Here is a 14,753-nt window from a genome sequence, read left to right as displayed (position 1 = left end):
GGGTAGGATTATGCTATGCGATGCTACTTGGAGGAGTACAATCTACTCTCTTCTACATGCTGCAAGATGGAGGCTGCCAGAAGCGTAGTCTTCGACAGGATTAGCTATCCCCCTCTTATTCTGGCATTCTGCAGTTCAGTCCACTGATATGGCCCTTTACACATATACCCATGCATATGTAGTGTAGCTCCTTGCTTGCGAGTACTTTGGATGAGTACTCACGGTTGCTTCTCTCCCTCTTTTCCCCCTTTCCTTTCTACCTGGTTGTCGCAACCAGATGCTGGAGTCCAGGAGCCAGACGCCACCGTCGACGACGACTCCTACGGCACTGGAGGAGCCTACTACTACGTGCAGCCTGCTGACGACGACCAGGAGTAGTTAGGAGGATCCCAGGCAGGTGGCCTGCGCCTCTTTCGATCTGTATCCCAGCTTGTGCTAGCCTTCTTAAGGCAAACTTGTTTAACTTATGTCTGTACTCAGATATTGTTGCTTCCGCTGACTCGTCTATGATCGAGCACTTGTATTCGAGCCCTCGAGGCCCCTGGCTTGTATTATGATGCTTGTATGACTTATTTTATTTTTAGAGTTGTGTTGTGATATCTTCCCGTGAGTCCCTGATCTTGATCGTACACGTTTGCGTGTATGATTAGTGTACGGTCAAATCGGGGGGGTCACACATGTATATCAAATATACCTTTCACTTTGCCATCCTTCTTATCCGCCAAATCCTTGGGGCAATTCCGCTTCCAGTGACCAGTCCCTTTGCAGTAGAAGCACTCAATCTCAGGCTTAGGTCCAGATTTGGGCTTCTTCCCTTGAGCAGCAACTTGCTTGATGTTCTTCTTGAAGTTCCCCTTCTTCCCTTTACCCCTTTTCTTGAAACTGGTGGTCTTGTTGACCATCAACACTTGATGCTCCTTCTTGATTTCTACCTCCGTAGCCTTTAGCATCGCGAAGAGCTCGGGAATTGTCTTATCCATCCCTTGCATATTATAGTTCATCACGAAGCTTTTGTAGCTTGGTGGCAGTGATTGAAGAACTCTGTCAATGACACTATCATCGGGAAGATTAACTCCCAGTTGAGTCAAGTGGTTGTGGTACCCAGACATTCTGAGTATGTGTTCACTGACAGAACTATTCTCCTCCATTTTGCAGCTATAGAACTTATTGGAGACTTCATATCTCTCAATCCGGGCATTTGCTTGAAATATTAACTTCAACTCTTGGAAAATCTCATATGCTCCATGATGCTCAAAACGTCGTTGAAGTCCCGGTTCTAAGCCGTAAAGCATGGCACACTGAACTATCGAGTAGTCATTAACACGCGACTGCCGGGCATTCACAATGTCTGCAGTTGCCGGCGCGTGGTACACCTAGCGATGCTTCCAGGATGTAATTCTTCTGTGCAGCAATGAGGATAATCCTCAAGTTACGGACCCAGTCCGTGTAGTTGCTACCATCATATTTCAACTTAGCTTTCTCTAGGAATGCATTAAGATTCCAAGGAATAGTAGCACGGGCCAATTATCTACAACAACATAGACATGCAAAATACTATCAGGTACTAAGTTCATGATAAATTAAAGTTCAATTAATCATATTACTTAAGAACTCCCACTTAGATAGACATCCCCCTAATCATCTAAGTGATCACTTGATCCATATCAACTAAACCATGTCTGATCATCACGTGTGATGGAGTAGTTTTCAATGGTGAACATCACTATGTTGATCGTATCTACTATATGATTCATGCTCGACCTTTCGGTCTCGGTGTTCCGAGGCCATATCAGAATATGCTAGTCTCGTCAAGTTTAACCCGAGTATTATGCGTGTGCAAAACTGGCTTGCACCCGTTGTATGTGAACATAGAGCTTATCACACCCGATCATCACGTGGTGTCTCGGCACGACGAACTGTCGAACGGTGCATACTCAGGGAGAACACTTATACCTTGAAATTTAGTGAGAGATCATCTTATAATGCTACCACCGTACTAAGCAAAATAAGATGCATAAAGGATAAACATCACATGCAATCAATATAAGTGATATGATATGGCCACTCTTGTGCCTTTGATCTCCATCTCCAAAGCACCGTCATGATCACCATCGTCACCGGCTTGACACCTTGATCTCCATCGAAGCATCGTTGTCGTCTCGCCAACTATTGCTACTACGACTATCGCTACCGCTTAGTGATAAAGTAAAGCAATTACATGGAGATTGCATTTCATACAATAAAGCGACAACCATAAGTCTCCTGCCAGTTGCCGATAACTGTTACAAAACATGATTATCTCATACAACAATTTATATATCATCACGTCTTGACCATATCACATCACAGCAAGCCCTGCAAAAACAAGTTAGACGTCCTCTACTTTGTTTTTGCAAGTTTTATGTGGCTGCTACGGGCTTAGCAAGAACCGTTCTTACCTACGCATCAAAACCACAACGATTTTTCGTCAAGTGTGCTGTTTTAACCTTCAACAAGGACCTGGCGTAGTCACACTCGATTCAACTAAAGTTGGAGAAACAGACACCCACTAGCCACCTGTGTACAAAGCACGGCGGTAGAACCAGTCTCACGAACGCAGTCATGTAATGCCGGTCTGGGCCGCTTCATCCAACAATACCGCCGAATCAAAGTATGACCTGCTGGTAAGAAGTATGACTATTATCGTCCACAACTCTTTGTGTTCTACTCGTGCATATAACATCTACGCATAGACCTGGCTCGGATGCCACTGTTGGGGAACGCGGTATTTGAAAATTTTTCCTACGATCACGCAAGATCTATCTATGAGATGCATAGCAATGAGCGGGGAGAGTGTGTCCACGTACCCTCGTAGACCGAAAGCGGAAGCGTTAAGTAGCGTGATTGATGTAGCCGAACGTCTTCGGGATCCAACCGATCAAGTATCGAACGCACGGCACCTCCGCGATCTGCACACGTTCGGCTCGGTGACGTCCCTCGAACTCTAGATCCAGCTGAGGCCGACGGAGAGTTTCATCAGCACGACGGCGTGGTGATGGTGATGATGAAGTTACCGACGCAAGGCTTCGCCTAAGCACTGCGACAATACGACCGAGGTGAAAATCTGTGGAGGGGGGCACCGCACACGGCTAAGAAATCAACTTGTGTGTCTATGGGGTGCCCTCCTCCCCTGTATATAGAGGAGGGGAGGAGGAGGAGGGCCGACCTCATGGGGCGCGCCCAAGGGGGGATTCCTACTCCTAGTAGGAGTAGGTTTCCCTCCCCTTCCTAGTCGGAGTAGGAGAAGAAGGAAGAGGAAGAGGGAGAGAAGGAAAGCCCCCCCCCCAAACCCTACCCCAATTCGGATTGGGCCTCGGGGGCGCGCGCCACACCTGGCCGCCTCCTCCTCTATTCCACTACGGCCCATAAGGCCCATTAACCCCCGGGGGGTTCCGGTAATCCCCCGGTACTCCAGAAAATGCCCGAACCTATCCGAAACCTTTCCGGTGTCTAAACATAACCTTCCAATATATCAATCTTCATGCCTAGACCATTTCGAGACTCCTCGTCATGTCCGTGATCACATCCGTGACTCCGAACAACCTTCGGTTCATCAAATCACATAACTCATAATACATATCGTCATCGAACGTTAAGTGTGCGGACCCTACGGGTTCGAGAACTATGTAGACATGACCGAGACTCATCTCCGGTCAATAACCAATAGCAGAACATGGATGCTCATATTGGTTCCTACATATTCTACGAAGATCTTTATTGGTCAAATCACACAACAACATACGTTGTTCCCTTTGTCATCGGTATGTTACTTGCCCGAGATTCGATCGTCGGTATCATCATACCTAGTTCAATCTCGTTACCGGCAAGTCTCTTTACTCGTTCCGTAATGCGTCATCTCACAACTAACTCATTAGTTACATTGCTTGCAAGGCTTATAGTGATGTGCATTACCGAGAGGGCCCAGAGATACCTCTCCGACAATCGGAGTGACAAATCCTAATCTCGATCTATGCCAACTCGACAAACGCCATCGGAGACACCTGTAGAGCATCTTTATAATCACCCAGTTACGTTGTGACGTTTGATAGCACACTAAGTGTTCCTCCGGTATTCGGTAGTTGCATAATCTCATAGTTATAGGAACATGTATAAGCCATGAAGAAAGCAATAGCAACAAACTAAACGATCATAGTGCTAAGCTAACGGATGGGTCTTGTCAATCACATCATTCTCTAATGATGTGATCCCGTTTATCAAATGACAACTCATGTCTATGGCTAGGAAACTTAACCATCTTGGATTAACGGGCTAGTCAAGTAGAGGCATACTAGTGACACTATGTCTATGTATTCACACATGTACTAAGTTTCCGGTTAATACAATTCTAGCATGAATAATAAACATGTATCATGATATAAGGAAATATAAATAACAACTTTATTATTGCCTCTAGGGCATATTTCCTTCAGTAATTCCCTTTGTCATCGGTATGTTACTTGCCCGAGATTCGATCGTCGGTATCTTCATACCTAGTTCAATCTCGTTACCGGCAAGTCTCTTTACTCGTTCCGTAATGCATCATCCTGTAACTAACTCATTAGTCACATTGCTTGCAAGGCTTATCATGATGTGCATTACCGAGAGGGCCCAGAGATACCTCTCCGATACTCGGAGTGACAAATCTTAATTTCGATCTATGCCAACCAAGGAAACACCTTCGGAGATACCTATAGAGCATCTTTATAATCACCCAGTTATGTTGTGACATTTGATAGCACACAAGGTATTCCTCCGGTATCCGGGAGTTGCATAATCTCATAGTCAAAGGAATATGTATAAGTCATGAAGAAAGCAATATCAATAAAACTTAACGGTCATTATGCTAAGCTAACGGATGGGTCTTGTCCATCACATCATTCTCCTAATGATGTGATCCCGTTCATCAAATGACAACACGTGTCTATGGTTAGGAAACTTAACCATCTTTGATTAACGAGCTAGTCTAGTAGAGGCTTACTAGGGACACGGTGTTTTGTCTATGTATTCACACATGTATCAAGTTTCCGGTTAATACAATTCTAGCATGAATAATAAACATTTATCATGAAATAAGGAAATATAAACAACAACTTTATTATTGCCCCTAGGGCATATTTCCTTCAAACACAACTGCCTCCGCTTGCACGCAACCCAGAAAAAACTTTTGCAGATGCGTACAATGGAGGCGATCGTTTCTGCGGGGACCCCGAAGAGGGGTCGAACTCAGGTCGGCAGGGCGAAACCACAACGCACCCCGTCCGACTATCATCCACTAGCACCACATCATCCGCAAAGAGCATACACCATGGGATATTTCCCTGTATATCTCTTGTGACCTCATCCATCACGAGAGCGAAAAGATAAGGGCTCAAAGCTGACCCCTGGTGCAGTCCTATTTTGATCGGAAAGTCATCAGTGTCGCCATCACTTGTTCGAACACTTGTCACAATATTATCATGCATGTTCTTAATGAGGGTAATGTACTTTGCTGGGACTTTGTGTTTCTCCAAGGCCCACCACATGACATTCCGCGGTATCTTATTGTAGGCCTTCTCCAAGTCAATGAACACTATATGCAGGGCCTTTTTCTCCATGTATCTCTCCACAAGTTGTCGTATCAAGAAAATGACTTCCATAATCGACCTCCCAGGCACAAAACCAAACTGATTTTTGGTCATGCTTGTCATACTTCTTAAGCGGTGCTCAATAACTCTCTCCCATAGCTTCATTGTATGACCTCAAAATAAATATAACCTCTGTAATTTAATGTAAGACGTTTTTTCAGTTCAATTTGAACTTGTTAACTTTGTATGTTTTGTGTCTCCACATTTTTACAGAATTCCCATCATTATATTGTAAAAATGGATAGGAATGTGAACCATACAAGTTAATGATATAATGATAGATGATTATACAATTTACTATACAGCAATGCGTCATCATAATCTATTAAAACATCTTGAGTGCAGCACGTATGTGAACCTTCAGAATATATGATAGTGTAGCTTCATTACCGGTTCACAGCCTCCTGACTAGCGAAAATCGAATTTGATTCTTAGGTTCACAAGATGACAAGAACACTCATTTCATTTCTTTACTTCTTTATACAATTAATACAGTTACAACGTTACAACCGTTTATGTAAGATCCACTATTTTTAGTTAGAGTGACATCAGAGGATATAACACACTTCAATATCGTATAATTCTATGGATCTTCGGACTTCTCAGAGAAAGGTGATAAAAGAAACAGAACTTTTCACAAGATCAACAAAGCCAGGTCTTGCAAGGAAGCTTTTATGTTACCAAGGCTTCAAGTCTCCAACAGGCCCAGCTGTCCAGTTGAGATGCTTCTCACCTGGTTGTAAGTATATGGTCTCTGGGTGCGGGAGTTTGCGAGCAAGGCCATTTAGAATCTGATGGAATGCATCTCTAGGTTGCGCTGGCTGCGGGAACAGCATGGCCTTCTTCATTGATGGGTTGGCGAGCAATCTTTGCTTCCTTAGGATATCATCAATCGGAATCGATGTCAGAATTGAATCAAGCTTTGGCACATCCTCCTCATCAACAAAAACACCAATTTCGTCCCAAGGGATTGCATCCGCGAAAGGCAGCACGATGTCGTCAGCTATGATGACTGGAATGCAGCCAAAAACCACAGCCTCCACCAACCTAGGACTCCATGGCGCCCACCCCAACGGACATAAGCAGAAGACGGAGCGCTGCATATCTTCGTAGTAAGTGGCAGGGTGTTCGGTGGAGATATCAAACAGAGGATTATTCTTGAAGTTCTCCCACAATGAAGCTCGAGCACCTCTGGATAACAGACTCGATAAAATTAGTGATAGAATCAAATATCAGTGGCAAGATATGTATCGTTTCTGGGAGGGACTATTCTTACCTTGCGTAATACCCACCCTCAGGGTCGTTCCCATTGTCATAGAACAAACCTCTGAAGTAAACGAAGATTGAACGGGGAGTATCAGGAGGAATCAAGTGGGCCTGCATTTTCTGTGGTGGCGCAAATGGTGGTATTGTAATAGACCCCTCTTTCAAGCAAACATGATTCTTCTGTCCAAATGTTTGAACCAATGTAGCACGGCGTAGCAACGGAAGAATTCCACGCGCAATAGCATTCTCTTCCTACAAAGACAAATGGCCATTCCACATATAACTTCAGAATAAATGGCAGCTGAAGCCTAGTATACCGGCTCAAAATTTTACTGTTAGTGAAACTAGATCATGACCAGCTGTGGCAGTGACAAGGAAATGGTAGGTATAAAGCAACTAAGGCGACATATCCTTACCTGGTAGTGAAAGCATGCCGCAAAATCATGTGGAGCGACAAAGAAATGATCTCCTCCATCAGTTCTATTCCAGAAAGGCCACCTCTTTGAAATGAACTGGATCGCGCTTCTCATCATCCTTGGAGACTTGAACGGTAACGGAAGTCCAGCACGAGTTAGATCACAAGTAGTGTAAACAGGAGCGTAGAACCAATCGGCCTCTTCAGGATTAACCGTCCTCACTGCACTAGAGAGCAAGAAACGGTGCATGAATATCTCAGCGGCAAACATGTGGTTGAGGCATCGGGGATCCTTGGTGACAAGCCTCTTGTTGTACTTGCTTGGCAAGTCGTAGACGAAAACCTTCAACTTGCCAACAGGATTGTCTTCTAGAACATCACCAGCACTTCCTGCAGGTTAATGATGTTGGTTGAGTAGAAGCACACAACAATCTCCACATGAAACTGACAAACAGAGGAGACCAATCATGTAACTATGATGAACCGGACAGGCTAATAAGTAACTAATGAGGTGGGAAAATCATGTGTACATAGGACAACTAATGGTGTACCGACGAAATGTGAGTACATGAGGGAAGTCCATTTTCATTAAAGCATTTAGACATGATGCATCGCTCAGAAAAGTATATCATATCATCATCGGGTATTATTGGCCAACTACCTATCCTTCAACTGCTCCATTAATTGGACACATACATGGGACATGTGCATCAAGCATAATTTTATTATAATCATACCACGATGCCACCACTCATGGTAGCTGAGCGGGACGCTGTCATGGCATTACTCAAGAATTTCCAATTGCAGGTCGTGCAGGCAGACACGCATCCCACTTGACAAGAAGGAAATTCAAAGAGTCCCAAACTAATTACACTATCAAATACTAGCAATCCCCTATTAGTATATTACACGATTGAAAGTTGAAACGCGACAAGGGAAAAAATCCCAACTGGGGAACTGAATGAATCCACAATTTAACTAACTATTCGCACGCTCGCGATTCACGACCTAACAATCAGAACTCATCACCAGGGCAAGGCAGAGCAAGGGGAGGTCACCTGAGATGCGCTCGGTGTTCCGCTGAGCCTCCCTCCCGCTCCCATCCAGCTCGTCGACGGCGGCCGCCGGCGGTAGCAAGAGAAGGGAGAAGCAGGCGGCCACAAGGAGGGCCGCCACAGGAAGAAGCCGCCCATGCCTCGCGCCCACCATGGGCGCCAACTTGCTCAGCTAGGTAGAAAGCAGAGGCTTCCCGGAGAGGGGGGCAGGGAAGAAGATGCGGGAGCAGCCCTTCAATCAGGGGGGTGGAGAGGGAGGAGGAAGAAGAGAGCGAAACCAGGGGTTTGTTTTGTTGCTTGCGACGACAGAATTCTGGAGCGGGGGCAATGGACTGGGTCAAGGAACACGTTTGACCACAACAACCGCAACTACGTTAGGCCAATTTTTTTTCTTTTTCTTTCGAGAAATACGAGTTACGCCAAATGGTCGCTTGAGACTAAACGGACATAAATATCGGCCCAACGCGCGAAAGTAAACAGCCAAATGCCCGTTTTTATCCACCGCTGAAGCATTTCCGACTCAAATTTGGGCCGCATTTGCGTTGAAATGGACAGCGCCCGGATGGGCGGGACGCACGCCCTTGTCCTTCACTGCCCCGCATGTCGGGGACACAACACTCTCATTTTTTCTCTCATTCCAAAAACCCTCCCGGGCTCCCCCTTCCCTCCCTCCATGGCCAGAGCCCCGAAGAAACCGGCCGACCCGACCGCCACCACCACCCGCCCCGCAACGAAGAAGAAGAAACCGCGGTCAGAGCTCACGCTGGCGGAAATAGCTCGACTCGACATAGAATCGGCCAAGAGGAGGGCCCGGCAGACCATTCAGGCGAAGAAGATAGCCGCTATCGACCTCGCCCTGGAGGTCGCGGCCGCGCAGCACAGGGCCGCCGTCGAGGACAACGAGGCCATCGTCGCCAAGGCCACGCAGGCGGCAACGACAATGTACGTCCTCCTCATGCTAGGGTTGTGCCGACCCACTGAAGGAAATATGCCCTAGAGGCAATAATAAAGTATTATATATTTCCTTATATCATGATAAATGTTTATTATTCATGCTAGAATTGTATTAACCGGAAACATAATACATGTGTGAATATATAGACAAACAGAGTGTCACTAGTATGCCTCTACTTGACTAGCTCGTTAATCAAAGATGGTTATGTTTCCTAGCCATAGACATAAGTTGTCATTTGATTAACGAGATCACCTCATTAGGAGAATGACGTGATTGACTTGACCCATTCCGTTAGCTTAGCACTCGATCGTTTAGTATGTTGCTATTGCTTTCTTCATGACTTATACATGTTCCTATGACTATGAGATTATGCAACTCCCGTTTACCGGAGGAACACTTTGTGTGCTACCAAACGTCACAACGTAAATGGGTGATTATAAAGGTACTCTACAGGTGTCTCCAAAGGTACTTGTTGGGTTGGCGTATTTCGAGATTAGGATTTGTCACTCCAATTGTCGGAGAGGTATCTCTGGGCCCACTCGGTAATGCACATCACTATAAGCCTTGCAAGCATTGTGACTAATGAGTTAGTTGCGGGATGATGTGTTATGGAACGAGTAAAGAGACTTGCCGGTAACGAGATTGAACTAGGTATCGAGATACCGACGATCAAATCTCGGGCAAGTAACATACCGGTGACAAAGGGAACAACGTATGTTGTTATGCGGTCTGACCGATAAAGATCTTCGTAGAATATGTGGGAGCCAATATGGGCATCCAGGTCCCGCTATTGGTTATTGACCGGAGACGTGTCTCGGTCATGTCTACATAGTTCTCGAACCCGTAGGGTCCGCACGCTTAACGTTACGATGACAATTTTATTGAGTTTTGATGTGCCGAAGGAGTTCGGAGTCCCGGATGAGATCGGGGATATGACGAGGAGTCTCGAAATGGTCGAGACGTAAAAATCGATATATTGGACGACTATATTCGGACTTCGGAAAGGTTCCGTGTGATTCGGGTATTTCTCGAAGTACCGGAGAGTTACGGGAATTCGTATTGGGCCTTAATGGGCCATACGGGAAAGGAGAGAAAGGCCTCAAAAGGTGGCCGCACCCCTCCCCATGGTCTGGTCCGAATTGGACTAGGGAAGGGGGCGCACCCTTCCTTCTTTCCCCTTCCCCCTTCCCTTCTCCTACTCCCACAAGGAAAGGAGGAGTCCTACTCCCGGTGGGAGTAGGACTCCCCCCTATGGCGCGCCTCTCCCCTTGGCCGGCTGCCTCCCCCTTGCTCCTTTATATACGGGGGCAGGGGGCACCCCAGAGACACAACAATTGATCCTTGAGATCTCTTAGCCGTGTGCGGTGCCCCCTCCACCATATTACACCTTGATAATACCGTTGCGGAGCTTAGGCGAAGCCCTGCGTCGGTGGAACATCATCATCGTTACCACGCCGTCGTGCTGACGAAACTCTCCCTCAACACTCGGCTGGATCGGAGTTCGAGGGACGTCATCGAGCTGAACGTGTGTAGAACTCGGAGGTGCCGTACGTTCGGTACTTGATCGGTCGGATCGTGAAGACGTACGACTACATCAACCGCGTTGTGATAACGCTTCCGCTGTCGGTCTACGAGGGTACGTGGACAACACTCTCCCCTCTCGTTGCTATGCATCACCATGATCTTGTGTGTGCGTAGGAATTTTTTTTGAAATTACTACGTTCCCCAACAGTGGCATCCGAGCCTGGTTTTATGCGTTGATGCTATGCACGAGTAGAACACAAGTGAGTTGTGGGCGATATAAGTCATACTGCTTACCAGCATGTCATACTTTGGTTCAGCGGTATTGTGAGATGAAGCGGCCCGGACCGACATTACGCGTACGCTTACGCGAGACTGGTTTCACCGTTGCGAGCACTCGTTGCTTAAAGGTGACTGGCGGGTGTCTGTCTCTCTCACTTTAGTTGAACCGAGTGTGGCTACGCCCGGTCCTTGCGAAGGTTAAAACAGCACCAACTTGACAAACTATCGTTGTGGTTTTGATGCGTAGGTAAGAACGGTTCTTGCTAAGCCCGTAGCAGCCACGTAAAACTTGCAACAACAAAGTAGAGGACGTCTAACTTGTTTTTGCAGGGCATGTTGTGATGTGATATGGTTAAGACATGATGTGATATAATTTGTTGTATGAGATGATCATGTTTTGTAACCGAGTTATCGGCAACTGGCAGGAGCCATATGGTTGTCGTTTTATTGTATGCAATGCAATCGCCATGTAATGCTTTACTTTATCACTAAGCGGTAGTGATAGTCGTAGAAGCATAAGATTGACGAGACGACAACGATGCTACGATGGAGATCAAGGTGTCGCGCCGGTGACGATGGTGATCATGACGGTGCTTCGGAGATGGAGATCACAAGCACAAGATGATGATGGCCATATCATATCACTTATATTTGCATGTGATGTTAATCCTTTATGCATCTTATCTTGCTTTGTTTGACGGTAGCATTATAAGATGATCCTTCACTAAATTATCAAAGTATAAGTGTTCTCCCTGAGTATGCACCGTTGCGAAAGTTCTTCGTGCTGAGACACCACGTGATGATCGGGTGTGATAGGCTCTACGTTCAAATACAACGGGTGCAAAACAGTTGCACACGCGGAATACTCAGGTTAAACTTGACGAGCCTAGCATATAACAGATATGGCCTCGGAACACGGAGGCCGAAAGGTCGAGCGTGAATCATATAGTAGATATGATCAACATAGTGATGTTCACCATTGAAACTACTCCATCTCACGTGATGATCGGACATGGTTTAGTTGATATGGATCACGTGATCACTTAGAGGATTAGAGGGATGTCTATCTAAGTGGGAGTTCTTAAGTAATATGATTAATTGAACTTAAATTTATCATGAACTTAGTCCTGATAGTATTTTGCAAATTATGTTGTAGATCAATAGCTCGCGTTGTTGCTTCCCTGTTTTATTTTTGATATGTTCCTAGAGAAAATTATGTTGAAAGATGTTAGTAGCAAAGATGCGGATTGGATCCGTGATCTGAGGATTATCCTCATTACTGCACAGAAAAATTATGTCCTTGATGCACCGCTAGGTGACAGACCTATTGCAGGAGCAGATGCAGACGTTATGAACGTTTGGCTAGCTCAATATGATGACTACTTGATAGTTTAGTGCACCATGCTTAACGGCTTAGAATCGGGACTTCAAAGACGTTTTGAACGTCATGGACCATATGAGATGTTCCAGGAGTTGAAGTTAATATTTCAAGCAAATACCCGAGTTGAGAGATATGAAGTCTCCAACAAGTTCTATAGCTAAAAGATGGAGGAGAATCGCTCAACTAGTGAGCATGTGCTCAGATTGTCTGGGTACTACAATCGCTTGAATCAAGTGGGAGTTTATCTTCCAGATAAAATAGTGATTGACAGAATTCTCTACTCACCATCACCAAGTTAGTAGAACTTCGTGATGAACTATAGTATGCAAGGGATGACGAAAGTAATTCCCGAGCTCTTCGTGATGCTGAAATCGACGAAGGTAGAAATCAAGAAAAACATCAAGTGTTGATGGTTGACGAGATCACTAGTTTCAAGAAAAGGGCAAAGGGAAGAAGGGGAACATCAAGAAGAACGGCAAGCAAGTTGCTGCTCAAGTGAAGAAGCCTAAGTCTGGTCCTAAGCCTGAGACTAAGTGCTTCTACTGCAAAGGGGCTGGTCACTGGAAGCGGAACTACCCCAACTATTTGGTGGATAAAAAAGATGGCAAAGTGAACAAAGGTATATTGGATATACATGTTATTGATGTGTACTTACTAGTGTTTATAGCAACCCCTCAGTAATTGATACTGGTTCAGTTACTAAAGAGTAGTAACTCGAAAACGGGAGTTGCAGAATAAACAGAGACTAGTAAAAGGCGAGGTGACGATGTGTGTTGGAAGTAGTTCCAAGATTGATATGATCATCATCGCACACTCCCTATACTTTCGGGATTAGTGTTGAAACTAAATAAATGTTATTTGGTGTTTGCGTTGAGCATGAATATGATTTGATCATGTTTATTGCAATACGGTTATTCATTTAAGTTAGAGAACAATTGTTGTTCTGTTTACATGAATAAAAACCTTTTATGGTCATACACACCAACGAAAATGGTTTGTTGGATCTCGATCGTAATGATACACATATTCATAATATTGAAGCCAAAAGATGCAAAGTTAATAATGATAGTGCAACTTATTTGTGGCACTGCCGTTTAGGTCATATTGGTGTAAAGCGCATGAAGAAACTCCATACTGATGGGATTTTGGAATCAATTGATTATGAATCACTTGATACTTGCGAACCATGCCTCATGGGCAAGATGACTAAAACGGCGTTCTCCGGAACTATGGAGAGAGCAACAGATTTGCTGGAAGTCATACATACAGATGTATGTGGTCCAATGAATATTGAGGCTCGTGGCGGATATCGTTATTTTCTCACCTTCACAGATGATTTGAGCAGATATGGGTATATCTACTTGATGAAACATAAGTCTGAAACATTTGAAAAGTTCAAAGAATTTCAGAGTGAAGTGGAAAATCATCGTGACAAGAAAATAAAGTTTCTATGATCTGATCGTAGAGAAGAGTATTTGAGTTACGAGTTTGGCCTTTAGTTAAAACAATGTGAAATAGTTTCACTACTCACGCCACCTGGAACACCACGGTGTAATGGTGTGTCCGAACATCGTAACCATACTTTATTAGATATGGTGCAATATATGATGTCTCTTACCGATCTACCACTATCGTTTTGAGGTTATGCATTAGAGACAACTACATTCACGTTAAATAGGGCACCATCAAAATCCGTTGAGACGACGCCTTATGAACTGTGGTTTGGCAAGAAACCAAAGTAGTCGTTTCTTAAAGTTTGGGGTTGCGATGCTTATGTGAAAAGTTTCATCCTGATAAGCTCAAACCCAAATCGGAGAAATGTGTCTTCATAGGATACCCAAAGGAGACAGTTGGGTACACCTTCTATCACAGATCCGAAGGCAAGACATTCGTTGCTTAGTATGGATCCTTTCTAGAGAAGGAGTTTCTCTCGAAAGAAGTGAGTGGGGGGGAAGTAGAACTTGATGAGGTAACTGTACCTGCTCCCTTATTGGAAAGTAGTTCATCACAAGAAACGGTTCCTGTGACGTCTATACCAATGAGTGAGGAAGTTAATGATGATGATCATGAAACTTCAGATCAAGTTGTTACTAAACCTTGTAGGTCAACCAGAGTAAGATCCGCACCAGAGTGGTGCGGTAATCCTGTTCTGGAGGTTATGTTACTAGACCATGACAAACCTACGAACTATGAAGAAGCGATGGTGAGCCCAGAT

The 14,753-nt window shown here is 44.9% G+C and overlaps 1 protein-coding gene across 1 annotated transcript; it reads right to left on the bottom strand.

Moving 5' to 3' along the window:
* Nucleotides 1–6,108: 6,108 nt before the first annotated feature.
* Nucleotides 6,109–8,709, bottom strand: LOC123122171 (probable glucuronosyltransferase Os02g0520750). Its single transcript, XM_044542308.1, has 4 exons — nucleotides 8,403–8,709; nucleotides 7,346–7,734; nucleotides 6,940–7,181; nucleotides 6,109–6,854 (listed from the first exon to the last, which is right to left on the bottom strand). The coding sequence occupies exons 1-4, from the start codon at nucleotides 8,551–8,553 to the stop codon at nucleotides 6,341–6,343; spliced, it is 1,296 nt and encodes a 431-aa protein (XP_044398243.1). The 5' UTR covers nucleotides 8,554–8,709; the 3' UTR covers nucleotides 6,109–6,340.
* Nucleotides 8,710–14,753: the final 6,044 nt, after the last annotated feature.

The sequence above is a fragment of the Triticum aestivum genome, chromosome 5D, assembly GCF_018294505.1.
Source record: "Triticum aestivum cultivar Chinese Spring chromosome 5D, IWGSC CS RefSeq v2.1, whole genome shotgun sequence".
Classification (NCBI taxonomy): Eukaryota; Viridiplantae; Streptophyta; class Magnoliopsida; order Poales; family Poaceae; genus Triticum; species Triticum aestivum.
Note: the sequence above shows the minus strand (reverse complement) of the source record. Positions and strands in the feature narration are given on the sequence as shown.